We start from the raw sequence: 27,357 nt of genomic DNA on the forward strand, positions 1-27,357 counted from the left end.
AATGCATCCTTAAATTGTTGAACTCATTGCCACAGAAATTAGAGAAGAGTAAATGGGTTCAAAAGAGTAGGACGGGTCAATGGAAGAAACACTTGTCAGCTTGCTCTGAAGGAGCTGTCTCTGGCTAGGGTTTCCCAGAAGCAGAGCATGTTGTGGGATTGCGTTGTTTGAGGGAAGGAGCTTGAGCCACCTGTGGCAGTGTGGCCAGCCAGTCTATGTATTTACAGGTAACCTGATGCATGTGCCATCCAGAAGCACAGCCAGATCTCAGCGATATCCCTCTGCTAGCACACAAGGGAGAAGGCCATGCTTGTCTTGGTTTCTGCCAGGAATCACCAGGTTTTATGAAGCATATGCAGACCTGCAACCTGGTGCTTGAGATGCTCCCTGTCAGGCTGCCGCAGGGGTTATGCTACTGTTGAGCCTTGAAGATTTGGTTCTGTGGTGCAGAAGGGGTGGGAAGGTCCTCTTGCTTTACAAATAATAGCACAGCATGTTGTGGGGGTAGAATTAACTAAACAAACCCCTGAACAACAAGAGCTGTTTGGTATTTAAGGTCTCATGAAATAAATCGCTGAAGAAATTGACACTACACTCTAGGAATTTGTAGTGATCTGATGTTATCTTCAGCTCTTGAAAACTGCCTTAACAGCAATCATTTTTAATACATAATTGCTTCTTTGACTTTGGCAGCTTAATTTGTAACAATCTTTAAAAATTTATATTTCTAGAGAACATCTTTCTTTTAGGATCCAGATGACGTAAAAGTGTTGGAATTAATATATTAATGTTCGGCACAGAAATGCACGACTACTAACTGGAGAAAGAGGATAGAAAGTTTAAGATGTACAGGTCCATACAGATGATTTTCTTCTCTATTTTTTTTAAGAATTGTTTGAGAAGATAAAACCCTTGCAGTGATTTTTATTGAATATGTTGAATAGATTTACTTTTTAAAATTACTGTATTTGTGCCTGACTGGCAGTGTCCATTTTCACTGAAGTGTTTTGCATTATCATGTCCTGAATTCAGGAGAATAAAGTTACCCAGTTGTATGGAAAAAAAATGTTCAGTTTTGCAAAGTTTCCTAAACATTGTGACTGCTATAAGGACAGTTTCGGATTGCTCAGTGAAACAGTTGAAATGAATGTCAATACATTAATTCATCTGAGGTTGTGTACATATGAAGACATTCATATAATATATTTTTTAAAGACAAGAAGTTTATATGTAAGTCTCATTTGCTTTGTTTTTAAACCTAAGCAAAGTTAGGAATTGCAGAAGCATACAGTGCAACTCTAGGGCTTAAGAGTGACTGATTTTGAAGAGGGGAGATACTAAGAAAGGATTCTTCCTTCATGGCCCCAGGATTCCAGAGGAAGAATCTGCTATTATAATCTTACTATCAGCCGCCATTATAATTGTTATCATAATCAAATCAGCAAAAATCCTGTTTCTGTTGCTTGATATTCACCTCATAAATTCAGAATTAGGAATGTAGAGGTTGGATTACCATGTGACAATTTCACTGGAGTTTTTTTGAAAACGTGCTAGCAATTACAAAAAGGAAAGCTGACACAGAGCCTTTTACAAATATAAATAAATACACTTCGGGTGACCTTTTATTATTCACCCCCACTTCCAAATATTTTTTTTTAACTAAGCACTTAAGCTATCTTAAATCATCTCTTATTATTAAAAGGAGGTAAAATAACGCAATTTACCAACTTGACAACCGCCATGAGCTTACCCAGAAAACTAAATTCTTCAGCGTACCAGAATCACTCTGATAGGTTTGTGTCTTGCTGCCTAACAAAGAATACCTTTAAGTCACTTATTCTCTTTTATCTTTTCTTGATAGCTACGGCGTGCTGCTTTGGGAGCTGCTAACAGGGGAAGTACCATTCCGAGGAATTGATGGACTTGCAGTAGCATACGGTGTTGCCATGAATAAACTTGCCCTTCCAATCCCTTCCACGTGTCCAGAGCCTTTTGCCAAACTGATGGAAGGTAAGCCAGCTCTCGTGTGAGTATGGTTAGTATGATTTGTGCTGTTGAGTATTGCCTCCCGGTTTTGGTTTGATACCTAAGAGCACAGATTTCTCACGTGGCTTTATTCAATGCTGCAAGTTATTGCGGGACCCTAGCTTGGCTGTTAGCATGCTGTGATGGTTGTTAATCTCTTACAACAGTAGTATGTGAAAGAAATTCCCTTGCCGCGTTTTTATCAGCATGCTTAACTGTGAAAATGGGAGCTACTGTTGTCATCATCTAGCTTGTTGCTTTCTAGTAGTGAAAATGCAATGGCACTAAAGCTTCACATAGTTGGCTCTAGTTTGAAACTTTCAACTTGTTTTGAAATTCATAGCTTGAACACTTTGCTAGGCATTGTCAGGTTGATTTAGAATGAAACCATATCCTACTGACATTTCAGGGAGAGGTTTTAAATGTGGCTTTGACAACTGAAAATAACCCAGATTTTCCTTCAGAATGGTGTCTTTTCTGCCTTGCATGTGGAGATACTTTGTGCCCAAAGCAGCCCATGTATGAATGAAAGAAATCAAATGTTGTCAGCAGAGCTTCTGTAGTTCTTAAAAAAGATTCAGTGAGGTAGCTTTTGGGGTGCACCTTTGTGACCCGGTGTTCTGGCGATTGCAATTGCTTGTGTATCTCCAAATCTATATGCTTCTGTCTGTCTTCCATTCCTCATCCTCCCTCCCTCTCTCTGAGTACAAAGAACTTTTAGTGTTTTGTTTTTTTCCATCCTTCTATTCCCAAGGGTTTCAAATAGTTATATATAAGCATTTTTGTCTTTATTTCGCAGAAAGAAAAACTGAGTTAGAGAAATCAAGCATGTTCTATAGCCTTAGTGAGCAAAGAGTGAGATTGAACGTAGAATTTATATTCTGGGGCCTCCGGTGGTGTTTTAACCCCAAGAAAGGAATTTTTCATGTAAGAAAATGTTTCTGATGGATTTCTCTGCGTTGGGAATAGTTTTCCATTTCTCTGATCTTTTCTGTATCTGACAAGCTTCAGTTAAATAAAGTAGAACATCACACTTACTGTTTTGCTATAAAGATATCTTACCGGATAGTAGACAGCACTGGAGCTGCAGGTGTAGTAGCTCACAAGGAATGCAAAGCAAGAAATTGTATCAGAAACAACTGATGGAATCGACAACATAGTGTTTTGCCAGGGTAGTTTGTTTTGGCATGGCTCCCTAAAACAAGGACCCTGAATTTCTTAAGCATAAGTGAAGTATCTGCTGATGGGGTTAAAAATAATGCCCTCTATTGGGAAAGTCAGGTAGAGGCGTATGGCCTGTGCTTGAACCCAGCAGCACAGGGGTAAGCACACATTTGGCTCTGGAATGCTCAGCTTCTCCATGTGCGGGGAGAAAAGGAGAACAAGAAAACAATTACTTTCTGCCCCTTCACCAAAACTGTTTTTCAGACTGGTTGTTTCTCGACTGGGTGAACTCTTGTTCCCCTAATGCTGCTTTTGCTTTTGAATTACTGCTCTGGTGGTCTTCACTGAGACAACAAAGCTGAACTTTCCCTCTTCACAGAAAAGATTTGTATGTTACAACTGTCCTCATTAGTGCAAATAATGGCAGATCTAGGCCTGGGAAAATAAAAGCCACGGGCCACCTGCGTAGTTATCCTGTTCACTCATTCATGCATTTGGCTGGCTGCAGCATTTTGTTTTACTTTGGGTCATGTTTGCTTTGCCATGCTTAAAACCTGGGCTAAAGGGGTAGGGATTATGCCACTGACAGTCCAGCTGTATCACCCGTTGCTGCTAATTGGTCAGCAGCAGGGGACCTTGGGAGCACTCTTAATATCCTCAATTCTCTATTTTGATAAGAGAAGCAATTTGAAATCCATAAACACAAATGTGTTCCAGCTTATGCCTCCTGGAACTTGATCAGATACTTAAATACCAGCATCTTGATACCAGCAGTTTCAAAAACAAAGCTCCCAAATGTCAGTAACACTAAAATCAAAGCAGAGAAGATCTGCAAAACCAAGCCTCAGCAGTTGCACAGATTTTGCAAAATGTTTTTTTTTTTTTTAATTACAGCTGCTCCTTGTTGTGTTTCAGTCCATAGAAATGATGAGTGCATACTTCTTAGGATATCGCCAGAAATTAAGAATAATGCTACCTTTTTCCCAACAGCAAAGCCTAGAAAACCTTAGAACAAGTTTATAATTGTTGCTTCCTAACGTAGCAATGTATGTCTCGAATCCAGTGACCATTTAGAGCACTGATAGTACAGTATGAGCATACTGAGAGAGGTCCATGTACTAGTTACTCCAACTCATAGAGCTGTTGTCCCTAGCTGTGCGAAAAGTGTTTGAATGTTAAGTTTTCCTGTTTCCTTGTTGTCAAACTTTGGCATATAGGTATCTTGCAGTGCTAAAGTGAATTAAGAATATATGTTGAACAAGAACCTGTGTTAAGGGTCAACATGGGATAATGTAGAATGAGGCAGCGATGTTGGCTATGGGAGTTGAAATAAGGTTGAAATCAGAAGGAAGACTGAATGAATACAGATATCCTACTCAAAAGTGTTGCAAAGTCACACGTTTTGACCTAGTAGCTTTTAAAAACATGATCTTAATGATTTCATAGATGGAGATGTTATTCCACAACATTTTCTATTTCCATGTCTCTTTTCAATGTTCAATTCAAATGGGTAACCAAAAGTCTGTATTTCTAGAGGTCTCTAATTGGGTAAGTCACTGACTGCATTAGATTGTAAATTAAAAAAAAAAAAAAAGCTTGTTTATCTATGGTTTCTCTTAAAAGCAAAAGAAAAAATCCCAATCAATTTTCTCTGGATAGTTAGAAGAATCATAAATGGTGCCATTATTTACTTGAATCTCCTATTTTCACTCAATTTGCCCAGTAATTTCACTCCAGTATGCCCAGGCTGCTTTGCAGGAGTTTTGCAGTTCTGTGGGAGATTCATAATGACTCAGCTTAGCATTAGAAAGAGCTCTGATAGATATTCTTTTACAATATGGCTGTTAACTTTGCAGAGGAAGGGTGCTATAAGAACTGTGTATGAGAGTCTTGCATATCATCTTTACTCAGCACATATAAATTAAAGCCAAATATTTAAGGAAATCATATGCTAATTTTTATACAAAATTGGAAATGTAACTGTAGAATTGGTAAACCTCTGTTTTGCTTGAGGCTTTATTGCAATACAACCTAGTAACCAGGTAGTTCAAAATTTTAAACGATGTTGGATATTGTATAAGCGTGAAAGCATGAATTCCATACTTGATTTATGATCAGTGAATAGTCAGTGATAGTGAGAAATAAGAAAGACAGAGTAACGCAGTGTGCATGCCATTGTCAGCCACTGGGGATCAGTAAAGTACTACTCATAGTCTCAAATCTTCTTACCAAGAGATGCTTAATAGTTGCTTGTCTTTGTCCTGTTCTAGATTGTTGGAACCCTGACCCACACTCACGACCTTCCTTTACCAGTATCCTAGGCCATCTCACTGCCATAGAAGAGTCTGGTTTCTTTGAAATGCCCAAAGATTCCTTCCACTCCCTGCAGGAAGACTGGAAACAAGAGATCCAAGAGATGTTTGATCAGCTCAGAGCCAAAGAAAAGGTGAGTTAAAAAAAAAAAAAAGTCCTTGCTTATGTTCTCTGGATTATAGTTCTCCTATTTCATCATTCAAACAGGGATCGTTGTTTCGTGCATCCCGGCACTAGATTTGTTTATGCTTTACTGCAGCTTGTAATAAGTCCTTGTGTCAATAGCAGGTTATGATGCACACTAGTGCAGAATCATAAGTCAAATACATGTCTGCATCTTTAAATACACGGCTGCATCCTTAGCTGCTGCTCAATACTGTGGTGAGTATTGTGTCCACTATACTCTGTGCAAATTGCTGTGGTGAGTTGTCTTCATTGTTTAATACATCTGATAACTATTTCACTACAGTATCTTAATGAAGAACTCCAATAATAATTGTTAATAAAAATAGGACGGATAATTCCAGATGATATACTCCAGCAAACATTGCATCTTTGATTCTGTCAGATTTGTGTTCTCTAGGTTGTGGGCACAGCCAAAGTGGGTTAACTGTAATAAACATGAGTGCTAAAAGGGGAATGGTCCAACAGCTGTTGTAACTGAAATCCGTCTGGGTAAATAGCAGGGAATGAAGGACCTAGCAGGAATAAAGGGAACAGCGATCATCAGCCTCAAGGAGTGGAAGTTAAGCAAAGAGGATGAAGTTTTGTTCTTCAAACATACTGTCAGAAAGAAAACGCAGCTTGCTGCATCTGCGTTAAAGTCCTTACAGACTGTACAGATGTTGGAATGAAGCACTGCAGTGGAATTATTACTGAAGTAGTAGTAGTTCACTGCCTCTCACCTGAAAACATTCATTTTTAACACCCAACTTGATTTGGGCTCAGAAGTTGGGTTTAGGAGGTATGTGTGTGAGGGGGATGATCTTGAGTTTAGGGGAGAGAAGCCCCAAAACAGTTGTTAAAACATTTCTATGCACATACTATAGTAGCTTTTGGAGGAAAAAGAAAAGCTAATAGGTGTTTCCCTGCTGCACAATGTGGTCCCTTAGCATAAATGTGTTGGAACAGTTCTTGAAAAACAGAAACTGCAACAGAGAAACAGATGACAACAACAGAAGTATCTAGACTGCTCTCATATTTTGAGTACTGTGTTCCTCTACAGCAGTGGGGAAAGATTTAATATCCTATTCACCTCATGAGTACCTCTGTAGTGATGGCACAGGTAACAATGAAATTATTTTAAAAATAAACATCTATCTGATGTTATGAGTTCAAATTGAAGTAGTTTTTGAATTGAAGATGAGTTCAAAATGAGTTCAAATTGAACTTCATCCTATTTTTTTTACCTTCTGTAGTGGAAGTAGCCAGCTGGAGATAATTATTCTGAGTGCTGAATTCTTTTGCGCTTGTGGTGAGAAGAGTGCAGTGAGAAGAGGAAAATATTTTGAGATCTCAAGGACCATTTCAGTTGATTCCCTTCCTCAACAAAGGAGAGGTCAAAAACTTTGCAATATGGTTCTTTATGCTTGAGAAGCAACCATGCTTGGTGGAAACTGATGGGAATGGCCTCTTCACAATGTTTTCTTTATTGATTTTTATGTTAGAGTTGGGTTTTGTGCTATTTTATGATGCATGGCTTGGAAAGGTTATTTTTAAACAGTTTAAGTCAATACTGAAGCTAACATATGTACTTACTGAACAAGAAAGTAAGGATTAGTTCTTTTCAGAGTTAAAAATAAATACTGCAAAATGGGTTCCCATGTACATGGTACTCTCCAGTGGTACTTGAAAACATGTGCATGTCAGGATATCCAGCATCTTTTGTCATGACATTGAATTTAGGATTTAGTGCCTTTTCACAAAGTCACAGAGTGTTTGAGGTTGGGAGGGACCTCTGGAGGTCATCTGGTCCAGCCCTGCTGCTAAGGCAGAGCCACCTACAGTAGGCTGCTCAGGACCATGCCCAGGCAGCTTCTGAATAGTGGTGTTTTTTGAATAACTTCTTGTACTGTCACTGGGCAGCACTGAGCAGAGTCTGTCGTCTTTGCACTCTTCCTTCAGGTAATTATAGACACTGATGAGATCCCCCTGAGCCTTCTTCTCTCCAGGCTGAACAGTCCTGGCTCTCTAAACCTTTCCTCGTAGGAGAGGTGCTCCAATCCCTTCAACATGTTGGTGGCCCTTGGACTCTCTCAATTATGTCCATGCCTCTCATGTGCTGAGGAGCCCAGAATGAGGGACAGTACTCCAGGTGTGGCCTCACCACAGAGTAGAGAATTTGGACATATATTTTTGAAGAAATTTTAATGCAAAATGTTAATACTGATTAGAAGGGCCTTGAATGGCAAGCACTGAGTTCTTTAGAATTATTTTTAGGTTTTTGGCTTTCAGCTGAGCCTTTAAACAGTGGTGCTAGCAGTGCAGTGAACATAAGTTACTGCTGCTGTACCTTCAGAGTGGGTAGTAGTAGTCTAAATGCCCAGATCATGAGGTAGCTTTTCTTTTCTTCTTTCTGATCTCCCTGTAGGAGCTTCGCACATGGGAAGAAGAGCTGACTCGTGCTGCTGTTGAACAGAAGAACCATGAGGAGTTGCTCCGAAGGCGGGAACAGGAGCTAGCAGAGCGTGAGATTGATATCCTGGAAAGGGAGCTCAACATCATCATCCACCAGCTGTGTCAGGAGAAGCCCCGGGTGAAGAAACGCATGGGGAAGTTCAAGAAGAATCGGCTCAAGTTAAAAGATGGCAATAATATCAGCCTGCCTTCAGGTTGGTGATGCAGGCAATGTCAGGTGAAATGGGAGGAACAAGCGAACCTGTAACTTTGGTGCCTCCTTTGTGCTGACACTTAGCATTAGGAAGTACTAGATGTACTTTGGGAGAAAAAATACCTCTGGCATCAAGCAACTAAGTTTGATGCTCTTGTGGCTAGCATTCCCCAAAGGCAACAGTTCAAAGTATATAGGAAAAAAGTGAGTTTGAGACGTTACACTTTTAGTTGAAAGGCTGTATGTGGCTCATAGCAAAAATGTTGATGTTGCAGTTTAGTGTGTTGCAGTTTAGCATGTCACAGCTCAAAATGATCAGTTTAATAAAGATTGTAAAAAGTATGTTGCTGCTCTGGGAATATTTTACAGAATGCAGCAGAAACCATAAGCTACTGGATCTTTTTGCTGCAGGAATCTTAAAAATAAAATAAAATAAAATAAAAAAATACAAAAAACCACGTTAATAGCTATGAGAGCACAGCACTACACAGCTAGTTCATACGTGAACTCAAGTTAACACACAAATGATCTCCAACAGAACCCTGAAAGAAGCGTTAGCTACTGGTGAGGTATCTGGGATGTCAGAGTGTCTTCATGACTGTGAGCATGTCTTCGTCCTGAAGGAACTGTGTGAAAAATGAGCAGCAATTAGCTGTAAAACTTCAGTTTTACATCGGTCTTGTAAATTTCACATTTTGAAGGTTATGATAAACAATTTATTCTTCTTTCTTATATTTAAAAAAATGTAATTGTGTCTTTCTGCTTATGTTTTGAATTCTTTTCTTTTGATAAACAGATTTCCAGCATAAATTCACTGTGCAGGCTTCTCCAACGATGGATAAAAGGAAAAGCTTGATCAGTAGCTGCTCCAGCCCTCCTGCAAGTCCTACCATTATTCCCAGACTCAGGGCCATACAGTGTAAGGAGCTCAATGTAGTATTGAATTTGGGAAATGTGCAGTCTGTCAGCGTGGTAAGATGCCAAGATTCCATATCTAGGACAGGACTGTAAAAAATGTTCCTAAAATGTTGGCCTTGTGCCCTGCATGTATGAATTTAGAGAGAAAAATAGCGTATGTTGGCAAGTGGGAGTGGGGAGTTGGGTTTTGTGTTCTTTGGAGTCTAAGCCTCACCTATGTTCTTGAAAGATTGCTGCTGTACTGTATAGAAAATACATTCCTTGGATGTACAGGCTGATCTTTAGAAGACTAAATTTGCAGAGCAGATCTGTGAAACGCAGTTGAAGATGATTAAGTTACTGCTGGAAGGACAGAAAAACAAGGATGTTGCCATGAAAATGGTGTTCCCATAATAACACAGAATTAGGGAGATAAATGTGTACTAGAAGTATGAAAGGAATGTTAGTGGATGTGTAGTGTTTGTATCAGATAGTGTCACATTTGTGTTTCTAGTATCAAACTGGTATTTCTAAAAGGGAAACAGTGGAGAAATAAAGTCATAAAGCCTGTCTACAGTAATTTGAAGGGATCTGGTTGTTAGATTAGTGTTGATACATCCTGAGAATTATGTGGAAGAACCTCAAATGGACACTTCAGTTACTATTCTTCTGGCCTGTGTTCTTTGCGTTGTTTTGGGACCAACCTGGTTATCTGTTTTTTTCCAATTTTCTCTCTGTTTTTCCCACTTGTTTAGTGACTCCTGCTGAAAGCAGTAAAACATGGGGACGAAACTCAGTCCTTCCAAAGGAGGAAGGAGAGGAAGAAGAGAAGAGAGGCCAGAAGAAAAAAGGGCGCACGTGGGGACCAAGCTCACTTTGTCACAAGGAGCTAGGTGCAGGAGAAGATGGGTAAGAAGAGAGGGCCTGGAATCAGGCTGGTGTCCAGGTTCTGAAGCTGGTTGTGAGCTGGCTCACAGGAGATTTGCCTGCCTTCTTGCAAGCACTTTTCTGCTTACAGATGTGCTGTGCCTGAGGTGTTAGAGATCCAAAACAGAGATCCATGTTGCATTCATTGCCTTGCTAGAGGTCCAGTACAGACCTGATACTTCTGCTGTCCACTATTACTTCATGTCTTATTTTAAGCAGTAAAACTTTTACACATCTCCTTAGCTGCGTAAACTATTTATTTTCTAGGTTTTCTTTATTTTCAGGCTCAATTTATTCTAATTTCATATCATATCTGCAAATATTTATTTTACAATTCTCAACTCTGATTTTTAGAAAGATTTTCCATGATGCTGTTTAAAAAGTATCTGTAGAGCCACTCAAACATCGCCTTTTCCAGGTTTTTTAAAGGACACATGTACCTTCAGTGAATATGCCCTAAAAGTGATATTCTACAGAGATGTGAGTTGCACCTGGCCCTTTTTTGTAGATTCTTGTTCTATGGCACCATTTTTTCCCTTGTGAATTATTTCTACCCATCCTCAGATTATTGCTGAAATGCTGCTTAAAAAAGAGGAATATTTTAATGATCTAAGACTCGTGAGAGGTTTCAATGCCTCGTGATTTTTAGTGGAATTTGAAGTTTATTCCGCTGCTAAATTGATAGGTTGACTTTTGCCATATTTTCATCAGGGGAAAATAAGATAACTAATAAGATATTTTTTCTTTAATATTATGTGCTCAGGTGTGAAACTCTTAGCAAATAGATGTTTATATAATGTATCACCACTGCAGTATTCTGCAGGAGGTCTTAATCTAAGCATTCAGTGCTGAAGAAATATTCGGATAATTCCCTCAATAATAGGCTTTAACTTTTGGTTAGCCCTGAAGTGGTCATGCAGTTGGACTAGAGGATCTTTTAAGGTCCCTTAGAACTGAACTATTTTATTCTATTCCAGTGAACCACCTTCTTCATTCACAGTACTCTTGACATATGTTAACAGGGCAATGTGGAGGAAACTTCTTTGCCTGTGCTTTATCTGAACTGTAGACAGAGCATTGCATTCTTCAGAATTAAAACATGCTATATTTTACAGGCATTAATTATTCAAAAAATAAAAAGGTCAGGAGATTACTGAAGCTGGTAGAGAAACACTTCTGCCTTGAAGTAATAATTAGAATTTGGGGAATAGATCTTTTTTTTCTGTTTTTCTGGTCCTTCCTGTGCAGTCTGAAGAACTGCTTTTGAGTACAGACAGCTGAAAAGGAGTTACATGCTAACTGTGCATGCTCTTAAAATTATCCTGTTCTCTTGAAAACTGTGATGATCTGTACTATTCACCACCTTTTCCAGGAAGGCATTGTAAGACCATTGCATTTTGCAAAGTATCTGAAATATGATAGTGTTACTGAGAGGGCAGTGTGGTTAGCATACAATGAACTGCTGCTTCTCACTGACTTCATGCCAGACTCAGATTATTGAAAAGGAATAGGGTTGCAGTAAATATTAGTACCTTGGTTGATAGAGTGCTTGCTATTCTTTTTTTTTTTTTTTGTCTGATTTGGGAGAATAGGGATAAAAAAAGAAGTTAATCGAAGAGCTAAACTTAGCATAGAAAAGTCCAGTGTAAGTTTTCCCCATGACACTGCTGGTAACAGTACTGCTGCTGTTCCATCTGCTTATGCAACTCTGTGATGAAGCCAACTTGAATCTTTATCTTTACCATCCCTTTCAATGCATTTTCCATAGGATGTAATCAAAAGTTTAGGCAGGAATTACACTACAGCAATTGCTGTGAGATTCTCTAGCATGAGTTAATTTACCTATAATTAAGTAAAGTCATGAATTGATTAGAGTCATTATTCACCCTTCTGCATTTATCTTTGGGCATAAGAAATAGTAGCAGCAGAAAGCAGCATAAGAAGTAATGAGCAGCAGAAAGTTGTAGCATATTCTCAAGGATATCCGCTGCACAGGTCTTCAGGGTCTCCTGGTAGTGTTTCATTACATAGCTGAGTGTAGTGTGGAGGGAATAAATTGCAAAATTGTAAAATCATGTGGTTTGTCTTTCTCGACAAGTAGGATTCAGTACTGTGCTGTCTGGGTTCAAGTTCATAGCAGGGTACTGCATATGCCGGAACGATTAATGGTGGGAAACTGACGAACTTTTGAGACAAGTGAGACCTGTGTAGGCTGCTTTTTGTGAAATCTAAAACTATTCCAGAATGTTGGAAACAGCGAGTACTTTTGAAAAGTAATGTCTATAGAATGGTGATCAACCAGCTGAACACGTGCTGAATCAAGCTTAAACCTTGTGACCTTGCTATAGTGATATTGTTTGTCTGATGACAAGCATGGCTTCCCAGTTAGGTAGAGAATAGAGGAAAAAATACATACTGAGTATGTATAACCTTGAAATCCTGGCATGGAAGTCATCTTAGACATGCAGACTGATTCTTGTGAAAAATTAGGATCATGAGAGAGTTCATTACAATCCTTCCCTTACAGAGAAAGGAGGGTAAGAATGTATACAAGCTGTCTCTTTTCAAAGAACAATACAAGTTAGTCACGCAGCTACAAGAGGTCTCTCCTACTAATTTTTCAGTTCTCTCAGTAACAAAGAGATGCTGTAGTATGTCCAGTTGGGATCATTCAGACTATACATAGATATTTTTGTCTCCTTTCACTTCAAGTTCTGACTGCCCAAAGTGCTTTTTAGGCTTTTTGCCAGCGCTGACATGTTTCATGTTGGAGTTGTAGAAAGGCACCGTAGATATCCCAGTTCAGAGAACATTAACTGAAGAATAAAATGTTGTTGACTTGTTGATGTGTCAAAAAAAATTGTGCAAAGTACTGTGGTTGTTTCTGATGTCATGAAAATATTGCAGGGAACGAATAGGATGGTGATAATGAAGATCTATGCATAGGGACTACTAATGAGCTCAGGTGCAAAGTAAAATGCCTTTGAACTCAGATGACTTGAAAGCAGGGATTTATTTATTTATTTATTATTTATTTGGTTTGATTTTTTGGTCTATAATTAAAAAGCAATGGCATGATATATGGTGTTTAGTTACGTATTTTTCCATAATCTGTAGTTTATGCTTTTAACTGCCTGTACTTGAATGCAGTGTTTCCTTTAAGGGAAAGTGTTGGGTCTTATAATATAGAGGCATCTAACTCCGCTGTTTTAATGACTTCAGCGTTTTTCATTCCCATTAAGTTATCTTTGATTTTCATTGTTTATTTGTATTTCACATGGAAATGTTTTTGTAGATATTTTTTCCCTCCTCCTGCTGAGCGCTTTTTGTACCTGCCGTAGTAGTTTTGCCTTGATTTAAAATGAAAATACCTAATTTCTGTAGTGGTGCTTTGTATTATTCTTCATTCATAGTCGTTGTTTATCAGCAGAGATCTTTTGGCAGCTATGCTATTACAAATGAGGGAAGTGTTGTAAAATGCCTTGCTATGGGAGGACCTTAAGTCTATGCAATTAAGGTAGATACATGCATGACCTAAATAGAGCAGTAGAGAATATAGAGGGAAGGAATGAAAGGTTATTGTCAGCATTGTACATTTTATCCTGTCTTTCTATTATTTCAGTCTAAAAGCTCTGGTAGAAGGATACAAACAGTGGTCATCCAGTGCACCAAACCTAGGGAAGATCCAGAGAACTGCACCTGCTTTTCCAGGATTCACCAGCTTAGCGGAGATGGGTAAAGGATTTCCCTGGACTTCTTATCTCCGCTTCCGTTCACATTTGAATGAACTTTTCCTTTCCTGACCTTTACCTGGTATCTTACAGCAGTGTTTTCATTTTGGTGGCATCTGGCTTTTCTTTATTCTGTGTGAAATAACTTTCTCCTTCTGGATTTTCTTCTTCTTCATTTCTGTTCTTTCATTTCTTATCTGTCAAGCTTCTCTTAATTCCCTCTTAACTCCAAGTTACCTTTCAACTCATTTGCTGTTAATATTTAGGTGAGCAGTATGGTTACACCTTTACTTGCTGGGAGAGATCCTTATCATTCTCCTACCTGTCCACTCCTGACTCCCATACTAATAACTGAAATGTGGATTTCTTCTGATATGCTGTTCCTTAATTGATCCTGAACAGACTGGCAAGCCAGTAACTTCCACTGTGATAGCGTTTTCCAGCTACTTGTCTCAGCTTACCTGTTTGGAGACAGTAGTTTGTGTTTGTCAATTGGTGAATGGTGCTTGTGAAGAGAAGGATGGTTGAATCTTCTGGAAGAAGTTTCTCATGTGTAATTGTAAGACAGGGAATTTTGCCCATGAATCTTATATCAATGCAAAGTATTTCTTGTGTTTGTTTTTCAGATGATGAAGACAGCGAATGTCTTAATGGGGAGGGCAAAGTGCACCCTTCACCTGGGCACAACCAGTCATACCTCTGCATCCCATTTCAGAAGAATGAAGACTGGGATGGGCCTTCTAGTGATGCCAATGATGAGTCCACCCCCGTGAACTCTGCTACTAGCACCCCACAGCTGACACCCACCAACAGCCTCAAACGTAGTGGCTCCCACCACAAACGGTGTGAGGTTGCCTTGCTTGGCTGTGGAGCGGTGCTGGCTGCTGCAGGCCTGGGGTTTGATCTGCTAGAAGCAGGGAAGTGCCAGCTGCTGATTGAAGAGGAGCCAGAGCCGCCCAAGGAGGAGAAGAAAAAGCGTGATAGCATTTTCCAGCGAGCTGGACGCCCGCGCAGGAGCACTAGCCCACCTTCCCGAAAAATCTTCAAAAAAGATGAGCCCATGTTGTTGCTAGGCGAGCCATCCACATCCCTCACCCTTCTTTCCCTGTCTTCCATTTCCGAATGTAATTCCACCCGGTCCCTGCTGCGCTCAGACAGTGATGAGATTGTGGTGTATGAAATGCCTGTCAGCCCTGTGACGGTCAAGGCTCCCTTGCCAGCCATTAACAACCCGTTAGTCAATGTCCAGATTGAGAGGTTCAAACAAGACCCCAACCAGTCCCTGACTCCCACGCATGTGACGGTCTCTTCCCACACCCAGCAAGGCGGGCACAGGCGCACACCTTCTGATGGGGCCATCAAAGGGACCGGACTAGTTGTCAATGGGTGCCCAACCAGTGGATGCCCTTCCAGTAGCTGTTTAACTGGAGCACTGGGAGCAGGTAGGTTTTCAGCCATCTTCCTTTTCCTCTTCAGAAGAAGGGCCCAAACAGTATAATTACAAGTTAGGAAGTAAACATGTTGCTTATACAGCATCTGTGGTGATGGCCAGTCCACAAGAAGGGCTCGTGGATGCTGTCTTTACACAAATAATGAGTGGAGCAATGCAGTAACAATCTGTTCCATCATCTTTACATCAAGGAACTCTGCTTCACGATGCTGTGAGGTAGAGTATGTTGTTTCTTAGACAAAGATGATATCAAGGTGCAACTGCTGTTCATTTTTAGAAGTTCTTCAGAATTCCATCTGTTGCCTTTATACACTTGTTTGTATTGGTGTTATAATTTCAAAGCAAATTCTAATCTTTATGGTAGTGAAGACTGAATCTCTTAAAGTAGTGTGGGGCTGAGCCACTGTTGATCGTATTGCTTTGCGAGCAAGAGGGATTTTCCTAGGTAGGTAGTGTTCTGTTTGTTGCAGTCTTTAGGAGTGGCTGTGACTTGATAAGTTAATAAATGCTTTCCTGTTTTTCTGCCCTAGTAATTTAGGGAAAAAGAGGACTAGAATATGAAATTAAAGCTTGATTTAATTAGACTTTTCCCAATGGTAGAACAAAATATGAGGTTGTCTGTTGAAAGGCAGTCTGCAGTAAAATGTGGGTTAATGCAGCCGAGAATACTCATTAAAATACTAATGAAAGTTTATCTTGTGTTTTAAAAACAACCAAACAAAACCAGGAAGTGTCCGCAGTAGATTTTGTTAAATGACTCTTCCAGGGAATTTGTCCAGCTCACTGCAAACAGGTGTCGCACATCCTGCTGTGCAAGTGTCTCCCTGATCCATTCAAGCTGTTAATGGTAAAGTACCTTCCAAAGGATTTAGAGAGTCCTCACCTCTGATAGGAGGCCAAATCCATGCTCTCCAGTCTGAGGATGAAGAAAACAAATCAGGAACGAACAAAATACTTTGCCTATGCTAGGCAAATGAAACAGGTGTTCCACAATGTGTTGAGAATGATGTAGGAATAAAGAAACCAGTTATTCGCTTCAGTCTTGAAGATGTGGAGGTTTTAGGTTCTGAATGGAGGCTTTCTGCTTTCAGAATATTTTCACAGTGTACATACAATAAGATCTGTTGGAACCTTTTAGCAGTGACATCTAACATGTTTCCCTCTTCTTTCACCTTCTCCATTTTGGATAGGTGTATTAAAAACACCTAGTCCAAGTAGAGATCCAAATGAGGTCCCTCGCCTGCCAGACCCCAACCTTGTTTTTCCTCCAACCCCGAGACGATGGAATGCACAGCAGGACCCCACACTGGAAAGACCCAAGACGTTGGAGTTCCTGCCTCGGCCTCGTCCCGCAGCCAGCCGACAGCGGCTCGATCCCTGGTGGTTTGTGTCACCCAGCAATGCCAAGGGTGAATCTTCTGCCAACAGCTCAAGTACTGACACTCCGAGCAATCTGGACTCTTGTTTTGCGAGTAGCAGCAGCACTGTGGAAGAGAGACCCGGACTTCCCGCACTGCTTCCTTTCCAGGTGGGTCTTCCTGTAGAGGAGCGGACACTGTTGGACATAGATGCTGAGGGGCAGAGCCAGGACAGCACCATTCCGCTATGCAGAAGTGAACTTAACACACACAAAGCTGCAGCATATGAACTCAAGCAAGAATTCTGGTCTTAGTATGAAATCCACTGGAGACAGTAAGCCTCTCTAAATTCACTCCTACTTTTTGCACTGAGAATGCACTTTGAAGACAGATGAGATGGAGGGATGCTACGGAGATCATATGGTGCTGCCTCTGCTGAAGATGTTGTTCGACTGCCTGATTGTTGTCTGCAGTTGGATGTAACTTAGCAACTCAAAGCTGCTGACCTTTGCTGTGGGGTTTTTCTGTAGTCTTCCCTGTCCTCTTATTGCAGTTTGTATCTGCAGTAAGCTAAAATTATCATATCAAAGTCTTTGTTACTGACCTTATAGGATTTGGCACTTGCAGTAAGTATACTGGTATCTATCCTGGTATTAATCAGTATTTTCAAAACTCAAGTACTATAATACAGCAGACACCAGTGTTTATTTTCCCAAAGATTCCAGGACAGAAACAAGTTGTTATCTGGAGACTACCTTCTCTAAAATGTATCATTAGTTAGGCCTGGAAATCGTGGTGTCCCCACTGAAGGAGCAGAAATAGCTATCTTAACATTTGCTTGCCCCGTTTTGCTCATGTGCTAGTGCAAGGTGGAACAGATTGCCGAGGAAGGGCATGGCATCTCCATCGATGGAGGTCTTTGAGAGCGGTCCAGGCTGTTGGGAATGAGTAGATAAGTTGATCCTGGCTTCGAGGTGGGGTGGATGGACTTTGATCTCTTGAGGTCCCTCTCAGCCCTATTTTTCCATGACCCTTTGCTTTCAAAATGATGAAGGGGAATAGTATGACCACTCTAGCTTGCTTTTTTGTTTTGAGCTTTGGTTCCATCAGCCTCCTTTTGTTCCCCCTGTATTGCAGGCTCATAGTCAAGCTGCCTCAGCTTTGGGAAGGGAATTGGCAGGAATTCTTTCTTTGAAGCTGTGTTGGCTTGCAGAAGTCAGTTATGTCCCTTTGTTCTTTTTTTCTTCCTGTTCTTCCTCCTTTCTTACTCTTTTTAAGGCGTGGCCCTTGAAACCCAAGACTGCTCTTGTGCACACTGATATTTGTTGCAGGCTCTTTTGAAATTGAGACTTGTGTTGTTAGTAGTTGGATTGTGCAAATAGGAATCAGAACATCTGGATTCTGTCTTATTTAGTCGCTGACTCACTGTGTGACCTTGGGCAAATAATGTAACCTCTCCGTGCCTGAATTTCCCCATCTGTAAATAATAGGGTTAATACCTACCTCACGGGGGGGGGATGGGACCTATGTAATTTGTATAAAGTCCTTTGACATCTTTGCGTGGAAGGCATTATAGACATGTAAAACATTTTTGTTTAAATCTGTAGAAACTCCTAACTCTGGACAAGGAACAGGACCCCTCTCTTGCAGGAGGAAGTCACACAACTAAGGTGTGCCTGTGATCACAGTTTTCTTTAGAGACTGCAAGCGTGTCTGTGCCCAACAAGTCTATCTCACAGCTTTAATGAGAGCTTCACTCTTGCCCAGTTTCATCATCATACATTAGGGATGTGGCCTTTATGTGAGATTATTAGGGTAGTCTGCTTTATTGCAGGGTGCAGCATATCTGTTCATTTTTTTGTACAGATCTCTGCTCATTCTGCCAATCCGCTAACCACTTGGGTGCAAATGACTGACTTGACGGTGCTGCCAGTGCTGCACCCACCCCGTTAGGGAAGTCTATCCCTGTAGTGAAGGCAGTGTAGCTGAAGGCTTTCCTGCAGCAGCACAGACAACATGATTGTTCAGATGTTTGCAACCTTTTGTTAAAAACCAGCATGTGTGGGGAAGTACTGTCTTTAGTTGATTTTTTAATTCTCTCTGAGGGCTAAACCCAGCATGTTGCCATTAGTCAAGTGCACCCTTTTATCAAGCAAATACAGTATGTTACCACAGAGAAAAGTCACATTTCTTTGCTCATCTCGTTCCATGAAACTTGTTTTATGGCAGAATTACTCTTTGTTGCCTATTCCATTGAATGATCCAGCATTAGCCTAGGTGATGTTACAATGGCTGCTGAAGCTGGATGGACGGTTGACTGCGTAGGCAAGGTACTCTAGTGTGGGGCTAAGAAACTTTAAAAAGAAAACTTATGTTTCTGGCACTTGTGTTAAACGTAGGACTTTAGCATTTTGGGTTTCTTAAACCTGAGGGAGGAGGGGAAGGGGAACCCCACAAACAGATGGTTCATCTCCATTGTGCTATAGAAACAAACTCAAGGAAAAAAGCCCGGTCAGAAGTTGGGTCAGAGGGACTTTAAGCAAGAGATTAAAACTACTGAGTTTTCATGGTCTCCCTTACCCTTTTAGAAAGTCTGAAGCAAAACTGGATCAGCTGTTCTGAAGAGTTTAGCTTTCTATGCAAAAAGTGTCACTACAAAAGTCATAGGAAGTGGCCTCTGCTCTCCAAAGACATCATCCAGAATGGCTCTTTTGTGTAGGAAAGTTAAAGAAGAAACAAAATCCTTTCCTTCTCTCTCTCTTTTAGGTAATCACTTGGTGAAGGTGGTGTGTAGCTAACCTGTTAGAAGTATTTTGTTCCAAAGGGCATCTTCCCTAACACTAAACGGACAGCAAAGGAACTGGGTAGGCTAGGTGACATGGTTTAAGGAGCCAGGTTAGGGTTTCCAGTTTAGATATTGCGTATTCCAGAGCTGCCAGAATGATTGGGTAGGACCATAATGCTTTCCAAATGTTCCTCGGATGATGCAGTTATCTTAATTGAATCTAGCATGTGAAATAAAACAAGGTAGTCTCTTTGAGCATCAACCCATAGATGCGTCTTCCACCTGTGATCGATCCCTGGACTAACCTGATGTATCAGGCACGAGGTGTCTGTTGTCAAACAAAGCTGTAGGCATTAGCAAGTGGTGGGATATTCTCTGACAGGCAGAGGGCTCTCAAGGCAAAGAGTTGTCAGGTGTTTTACTGTATGCATCCTGAAAGCTGAGGCCATGCGCATGTTAAAGCCAGGCGGAACCTTTCCCTATATCCATCTTGGCGTGACATCCTGGCTTGATTTCTCTCCTGCCTTCATCTGTTTGTTATTTTTCCATCCCAGCTGTGGGTGCTGAGGTTCCCCAAATCCCCAAAAGAGTGCTTCACTATAGCCCACTAGGTACTGAGAAGAAACGAGCCGGTCAGGAAGCTCAGATCTTTTTTTTTACTGGTTATTAGTATTCCCATTTCTCAGTGAGACAAAAGTTTCATTATTGACACACCTTCCTAGCAGCGTTCTTGAGAAAGATGATGGTGAAAATCTTGCTGTAAAAATAAATGCATTTTTTCCTTAAATACCTGAATAAATTGCACTTTTTTGCTATGAAGCAGAAAAAGAGAACACAAAATCACAAAACCACTGAGCAGTTTTTAAAACAATGAGAAAAGAATGGAATAAAATGTGTTAAAGTAATTACAGGGCTCACAAAGAGGAAATGACATTTTGTAACTGATACTAAGAGTAGTAAGATTGTTGCTGTGAAAAAAATTAAGTTTGGAAATACATGTGTATTTTCTTTTAAATAGCTGGTTGGCAATATATGTCACTAATTTATGTAACTGATTTAGGAATTTAGAATATTTTTGCCAACCCTTCAAAATATGCTATCCCTGTATTCTGTTTTTCCTGTAAAATAGAGGGGAAAGCACAGATGTAGCAACGATGCAAAAAAAAATACAGTTTTTTACTAAATTTCTACTGGTTTCACAGAAATTGAATGTGGGACATGTAGAGAGAAGAAAGCTTTTGTGTCAAAACTAAGGCGGTAATAGTTATGGATTTTTTGTAATATTGTTGCTTCCTATGGACTGCACAATGCTCTGTCTTGCCATCAAGGAGGTTTCATCTCCTTTGATCCTTTTCAGAGGTGCAAATGTAACTTTTTATAGGTATCTTTTTTTCCTTCAGATTATTATTGCAGTGGGTTGATATTCAGTATGGGGCAGGGAACCTCAATGAAAATATTCTTTTTGTAATGGGTTTCTAACAAAATGAGTATTTTCAAAGTGAATTTTTCATTATTGATGTGGAAAGACCTGTTCTGGTTTGGTATGCTTTTATGATGAAGTATTTTTCTGTACCTCTAGGAACGGGAGTAGTTGCCTTCCTCTTCATAGCATGCTGTTATCTTAAGACTTTATGGACAATACTGCGTAGAGATGTTACTTCGATTGTCATGAAACTGGATACCTCTCACTCTGTTGAAGGTGAGGCAGTAATGGTTGAGTAGAGAAAGGTCTTTACCATCTGGAGTGTTTTATTAAGGAGAAAATGACAGGAAACCTCCTAACATGAGCCACCTTTCTATCTTTTACCTAACTTTTATTTGAAACTTAATTCATCTCTGTGGGATGAATATGGGAACTGGAGACCCGTTACGTGTATAGAACCAAACCTAATATAATATCCCCAAATTCAGTGTTAGCTTGTTGCTTTTGTAAGTGATTTTAAGCTAGTATCATTTTTTTCTCTGTTTTTTTTTTTTTTTTTGAAACCTTTCCTCTTGGAAAAAGATGCTTATTGCTTTCTAAGCTTTTCCATGCATTTTGGGACTACTCTTAAGAACTATTCAACTCTGTGGCAAATAGGAAGTTATATCTTGCACAGTGATATAAGTCCTCCTTTTAGCTTCATTTTTTTCAACATAAAACAAAGAAATCTATATTTGGAAATGAAGATATCTGATCCTTGTTGCTACAGGGTAGCTGCTTTGCTTCAGTATTTATAACTTGCTTAAGGCTATAATTTGGGTAAAACTGGATACTAACTGAGGGGAGAGGCATGTGTTAAAATACAGTTGCAAACCAGCAATAAGTACAGTGTGTATGTTCAAACAGAACCAAAACACACTCATGCTGTCACGGAGGATAACATTAAGGTTTCCTAAACCTTTGGTTCATTATATAATTAAGATATCTTTAAGAAATAATGCCTTCCTGTGTTTTTCTTTTAAGTTTACTATGGTAAGACTAGAATAAGGCGGTTAGCACAGCCAGTGGTCTTGTGTCTAGCTGGAGAGAAGGTATTTTTAATCAGATGTTTATCACTTTTCTATTTCTATATCCAGTATTGTGGTTTAGATTTTCCTTTTTTATCGTGGTTAGCAAACAAAAGAGTCTTAAGAAGAACTTGTGTTGGTTTCCTCAGCTCTGCTTTCACAGTTTCACAAAGCAGTACTGAAATGCATTTATAGCTTATTTTGCTGCTCCCTCTTATGAACACACTAGTAGAATGTCACATGCTGCAGTGTTAATGTGCATTTGCTTTTGTTTTTTCTTGTGCTCAGCTTTTTTTAAGCAGCTTTGCCATTGGTCAGAGATGAATACAGCTTCTGAAATCGCCTACATCAGCTTTATTTTTGTATATTAAAAACATTCATTCCCAAGCTAAGAAGCATGTGCTTGATTATAAGGTAATTTCCCACTGGTGACTGGGTGGTGGATCTCAAGTAGCTACCAGTCTTCTCCTCATTCCTTCCTAACAAGTATCCTTTTTTTTCCCCACTAGAGAATCTTCAGCACTTCATCAGCATTGTATACAAGAAACATGTTTCACCTCTTTCTGTACATTAAAACAAGCAAACTTTTTCCTTTGTTCCAAGTGACCAGGAACATCATTTTCCTACTGAGTGTGACTTTTGGGGCTGCTCTTTTTTAAGCCTGTGAATCACCTATGTGTATTTTAGGTGCATCTGTATTCCTAGGTGCCTTCTGCTTCACATGCATCCTTGCTAGGGCCTTAGGTTGTTTTTTTTTGGAGGGAACTCTTGGATTTAGCTTTCAGTACTGTAGTGTTATCATACATCAGGCCAAACACCAGCACTGCAAACATTTTGTGTCCTCCCATTTGCTGACTTGCGTACAGCCCTGTGGAAACAAGTGCGCTGTCATTGGCTCTCCTTATCTCTTGGATAGAATTCTAAACACATTATTTCAGTGGCTGTCCCTTTCCCATCTTAATCAGTTATTAATTCTTGGTACTATCATATTATGGGGCCCGAGGCAGAAAACAACACTTGTTTTAGGTGTTCTTTGACCTGAAATATTTTCAAGGTAGAAACATAAAACACAGCTAGGGGAAGTGAAGGTGGAAGTTGACAGAAAATAACCAATAAATGGGTAAAATTATCATTCTTTTGTAGTAAAACAGTTGGAGGATAGAGGATACTAGCTGCTTGGTAATCTCTGGGCATCATAGGTAAGTTGGGTCCTAAAGAAGAATTTGAGGATTGTGTAGTGACTTTGTTTCTGGTTGTCTTTAGTTTACCGTGAGCTACCTCATTTGTAGAGTTGGAGTGTGAAGAAAGGATAAAAGGGTGTTGGTGGTTTTTTGACGGGAACTGTTCTAGGTAGGCAGTTGAGGCTGGAATGATGAGAGGACAGAGGAAAACACTTGTTTTTGGCTCTCTGACACTCAGATTCCTGATGGAAAAATAAAACCAGCAGTTCAGGTTGATAAGTTAAGGTTTATGCTTGCTTTTACTATGTAGGTCTCCTAAATAAACAGTAAATGACAAGGCAGAGGGCATGTTTCCTGATGGTTTTCAACCCGTAGAAGAGCTGAACGTCTGCAGTGTGGAAAGGTGGTGATTTCATATTGGTCACTGCTGCTGTTAAAGGGGAAAGTATGTTTTTTGAAACAGATTTTTTTATACTCTTGTGTTCTTTAAGTGAACCTGTATGCAGTCCTGCTTTCCTGTATTTGCAGTTGTTTTCCTAAGATATTTGATTTTAGTGTAGTTCTCATGTCTGAATGCTAACAATGTGCAGACAGTCTGATATAGCTAATACTAAGAAACCATGACACATTTTTAGTGTGTAATATAGTGGATTTATAAGGTTGAAGTGGGCAACTTCTGGGACTGTAGCTTATGGGTCAGTCAGATCCTAGCCCAGCTAACAAATGGAGGCTTAGCCCAGATCTGCATAAGGAATGCCAAAGTTGTTTAGAAGTTGCTTAGAATAAGTTACTTGAAAAATAATAATGCTAAGGAAAAATGTTCCTTCATTACCTAAAGTACTTTTCTAGGATCTTGTCCATGCTTGAAGTTAAGCTTCCAGCTAGTGAGAGCCCACATTGTTTCTAAAAGTAGTTGGCTGAAGCCCCAGCATAAGACCAGCATAAACTATTTATTTATGCTATTTAGGAGTGATTAGCACTGTCTCCTTGTTCTACCTTGATTGTTCTGATTTAGCATTTTCTTGAGAACAGATGCTGAGGTTGGGTAAAACTAACCTTCTTGACTTGAAGCAGGAGGGGGAGAGACACGGGGCTGAGAAAGAAGAAGCATTGCTCTAGCCATGCCCTAGTGCTTTCTCTTAGTAGCAGAGGTTATAATGGAGCAGAAAGACATACCAGTGCTTTTTCAGGCTTCATTGATAAGAATGCTGCTAACATGAGATTTCAGAATATAATCAAGTTCTTTGGGAACCCTTGTAATTGGTATCTTGTCACTGAGTTTCAAAACAAATGGGGTCTCTGATTACTGTTTAGCTTAGCACAGTTGCACACTGATCTTGGAGGCGAACTGAGCTTTTTCCTTGGGTTTTTCTGGAATTTCATAGATGTGGCCGCTTCTCAACTTGGGGGTAAGGTGCTGGGATGTTTCTTCCCAGACACAGTTTGTGTCACAAAATGAGTTCTCTTGACTGATTGCCCAGATATTCATAGTAGGCTTGTATTTCTGTCTTGCATGCTTTAGTGAGCAGCTCTTAAAATGTCACCACGGTTAGCATTCGTATCTGAATAGGGCAGCTAATACCTCTGAGCTGATTGTTCACTCTGCATCTAAAGCAGATGTTACTGCATCAGTTCTGCCATTGCTGTTTTCAAGGTTATCTTGGCAACTGTAACATCCAGAAATCCTGGGCTGTACAGAATAACTCAGCAGCAAAAAAAAAAATTAAAAAAAAAATTAAAAAACAAAGCATACCTGTGTTTGCCAGTGGAGCAGTTGAGTTTGGCCAGTGCTCTTTACAGAGAATAAAAGCCATTTTTGCGCGGCATAAGTCTGTCTGAGAGACAGCTAAATTCCAAGTGGAGAATATACCTAGGTCTGCTTAAAATCAGTGTCCCTCATAGTTGTCAGTTTTAATGAGAAACCATGTAAAGCTAAGAACATCTAGTAGTAAAAATTCGTATTTGGGGCACTGCCTTTTAACTAGAAGGGTGAGAGGCCTCAATTCAAGGAAGCTATTCATCTCATAACTAAACATCACTGGAATCAATGGAATGTATCTGGGTCCAAATACACGAGACCCCAAGTCAGCAAAGCTATTCTAATCTGAACTGGGGTGTCTGTAGAGATTCATGGTGAAGGACCAGCCTCCATACTTCGTCAGAGGAAGTTCCTTCACAGCTTTCTGGGTTTGATTGCTCTGACTCGTGTGGCCTTTCCATGCCTGCATTTGCCATGCCTGTTTGACTGCTAATTCTTAACCATAAACACGGGAAGCTTTGAGAGAATGTTCTGACACAGGAGGGAAAGAGCAATGACTTCTGCACTAGCAGATTGCTAGCTGCAAAGGGGCAATGAGTGGTGTGTGGAGGTTGTACGTACAAATGCTGGTGTTAAACCCGAGGCTTCTTCTCAGTTTTGTTTTTCCATTTCAAAAACGCATCCTTCCAGGCTGATGGACAGACCTGACAAGTTCGATAGTGATCACCATCCACCACCATTGTTAGGTTCTTGGGTTCTTGTTTGTCAGCTGTTGGCCCAGCATTTTGTGCTGGCGTGTATGATTGCTTTGCTATAAATGCAGAACAAGCTGGGAATTTCGGAGATATTTTGCGTGACTTAGGTTGGGAGGCTTATATGGAGTGGGGAGGGCAACAGTGGTAGAAAAATCAGGGAAACTACCTGTGCTTTTAACAATGTCTCTTCTGTGGCTTTGAAAGTCCAAGAATTTCTAAGCCAGAGAATGTATTTCCTCCCTCTTTTTATAAGCTACGTCTTTCTTTTGCCTTATTAATTGTGGATCTGCTCCTGCTTCTGTTTAAATCCAGCTGCAAAAATCAGTGACCTGACTTCCTAGGTACAATGTTGTAAATCTGAAGAACCAGGTGAGTAGATTACACCCAGTGTAAGATCATGCCCACATGTCCATTCTTTTGAGGTATGGGATAGTTCCTGCTTGTGTTGAAATTCCTTTGTGGAGCGTGTTAGGTACTTTGTAAGAAACTCCAAACTCTGCAGGACTGGGATTCATCTTATGACGCTAAGTATTTCAGTCCTTTTGTGGAGACCTCCTGTACGTCTTCTCTTCTGTTCACGGTGTTCAAAAGTCTTTGCTATGGAAGTAGCACCTGAGGGTGTGTTTTGCCTGAAGAACCTGCAATGAAGCAGTTGCGTTAGCAAGTGGTAACGTACCCCAGAGTTGAGTAAACTAATGGAAGCCACCGAGTTTTTCTTGTTTGTGTGATGAAATGTTGTCAAATGAAGTGATTTGTTGGAGCCTTCCTTTAACCTCTGTACAGCAGTAAGCTTAGGGGAAAATAAGATTGCATTATTTTTTAAAAAGCTTTATTTGTGACCCGGCCTTGTTGCCTCTGACCCTCTTGGGCTTAAATAGTTAAATTATATTAATGTCCAGTTTGTTTCACTGTAGGTAACACATCAACTGAATACTCTTGTGCATAATCTACTGTATCTTTCCTCTGTTCTGTGTCAATGTATTATGTGTATTTGGATTACAGTTCTTTTTTTGTATTAAATTATTTTATGTTATAGAACAATATTTAAGCAAAGCAAAGAGCTAATGAAAGTTGTTGGCGTTCTGAGATTTTTTTTCTCTTTGCTTTTTTTTGGATGTACTGTAAATTGTAAACCAAGGATGCCAAGCAGGCTTGGTTCAATGGCTAAAATTATTGTATTACAGTGTAATGCTGATCTAGGCCTTGTCTCAACACTAGAGCACACAGACTTGAATAAAACTGTTATAAAAGTGATCATCTATAGGTCTGGAGTTCTTGTCTTTGTGCTTCAGATAATTTTGAACAGGTATTTAGAACAATGGTGTCATTACCTTGCTATGAGGAACACGTTCTTTTCCTAGTGCCAGCACAGGCTTATTTTTTTTGCTAGTCATCTTGGTTCTGATGGGCTGTTCCAGCCCTGTTTGTGCTAAACCCCACACAGTGTAATATCAGACTTGGCACACAATACCTGTCTGCTAACACACTTCTAGCTCCGAACAGGGTAATTAATTGCATACCATTTTAATTAAGGTTAATATTTCTGTTCTGTTAGCTTAAGATTTTTGTGCTCTGTATTTAGCATCACAGCCAGAAGATGTATCTGAATGCCTGGATCTGGGGCGAATGCAGTAACACATTTTTTGCATGATGACATTTAACAGATGGTTCAGATTCACTTCTGATGCAATG

The 27,357-nt window shown here is 40.0% G+C and overlaps 2 protein-coding genes across 11 annotated transcripts in view; both read left to right on the plus strand.

The window, feature by feature from the left end:
• Positions 1-27,357, plus strand: part of LOC137857503 (disintegrin and metalloproteinase domain-containing protein 20-like) — a 371,501-nt gene that overhangs the window by 257,678 nt on the left and 86,466 nt on the right. The gene's annotated exons all lie outside the window — the stretch shown is intronic.
• The window catches only part of MAP3K9 (mitogen-activated protein kinase kinase kinase 9), a 58,507-nt gene that overhangs the window by 30,853 nt on the left and 297 nt on the right, over positions 1-27,357 (plus strand). For 2 of the 10 annotated variants that reach the window (XM_068684096.1, XM_068684094.1), the window contains exons 4-11: positions 1,862-2,010; positions 5,460-5,635; positions 8,093-8,333; positions 9,129-9,251; positions 9,985-10,138; positions 13,779-13,891; positions 14,514-15,329; positions 16,528-26,922. In XM_068684096.1, coding sequence (XP_068540197.1) covers positions 1,862-2,010; positions 5,460-5,635; positions 8,093-8,333; positions 9,129-9,251; positions 9,985-10,138; positions 13,779-13,891; positions 14,514-15,329; positions 16,528-17,009 — 2,254 coding nt within the window. In that variant the 3' untranslated portion in view covers positions 17,010-26,922. Of the gene's footprint in view, positions 1-1,861; positions 2,011-5,459; positions 5,636-8,092; positions 8,334-9,128; positions 9,252-9,984; positions 10,139-13,778; positions 13,892-14,513; positions 15,330-16,527; positions 26,923-27,357 lie in introns of those variants that run through there. The other 8 variants (XR_011097106.1, XR_011097105.1, XR_011097107.1 and 5 more) reach the window with 8 other exon arrangements.

The sequence above is a fragment of the Anas acuta genome, chromosome 5 (genome assembly GCF_963932015.1).
Source record: "Anas acuta chromosome 5, bAnaAcu1.1, whole genome shotgun sequence".
In the NCBI taxonomy this organism is placed as follows: Eukaryota; Metazoa; Chordata; class Aves; order Anseriformes; family Anatidae; genus Anas; species Anas acuta.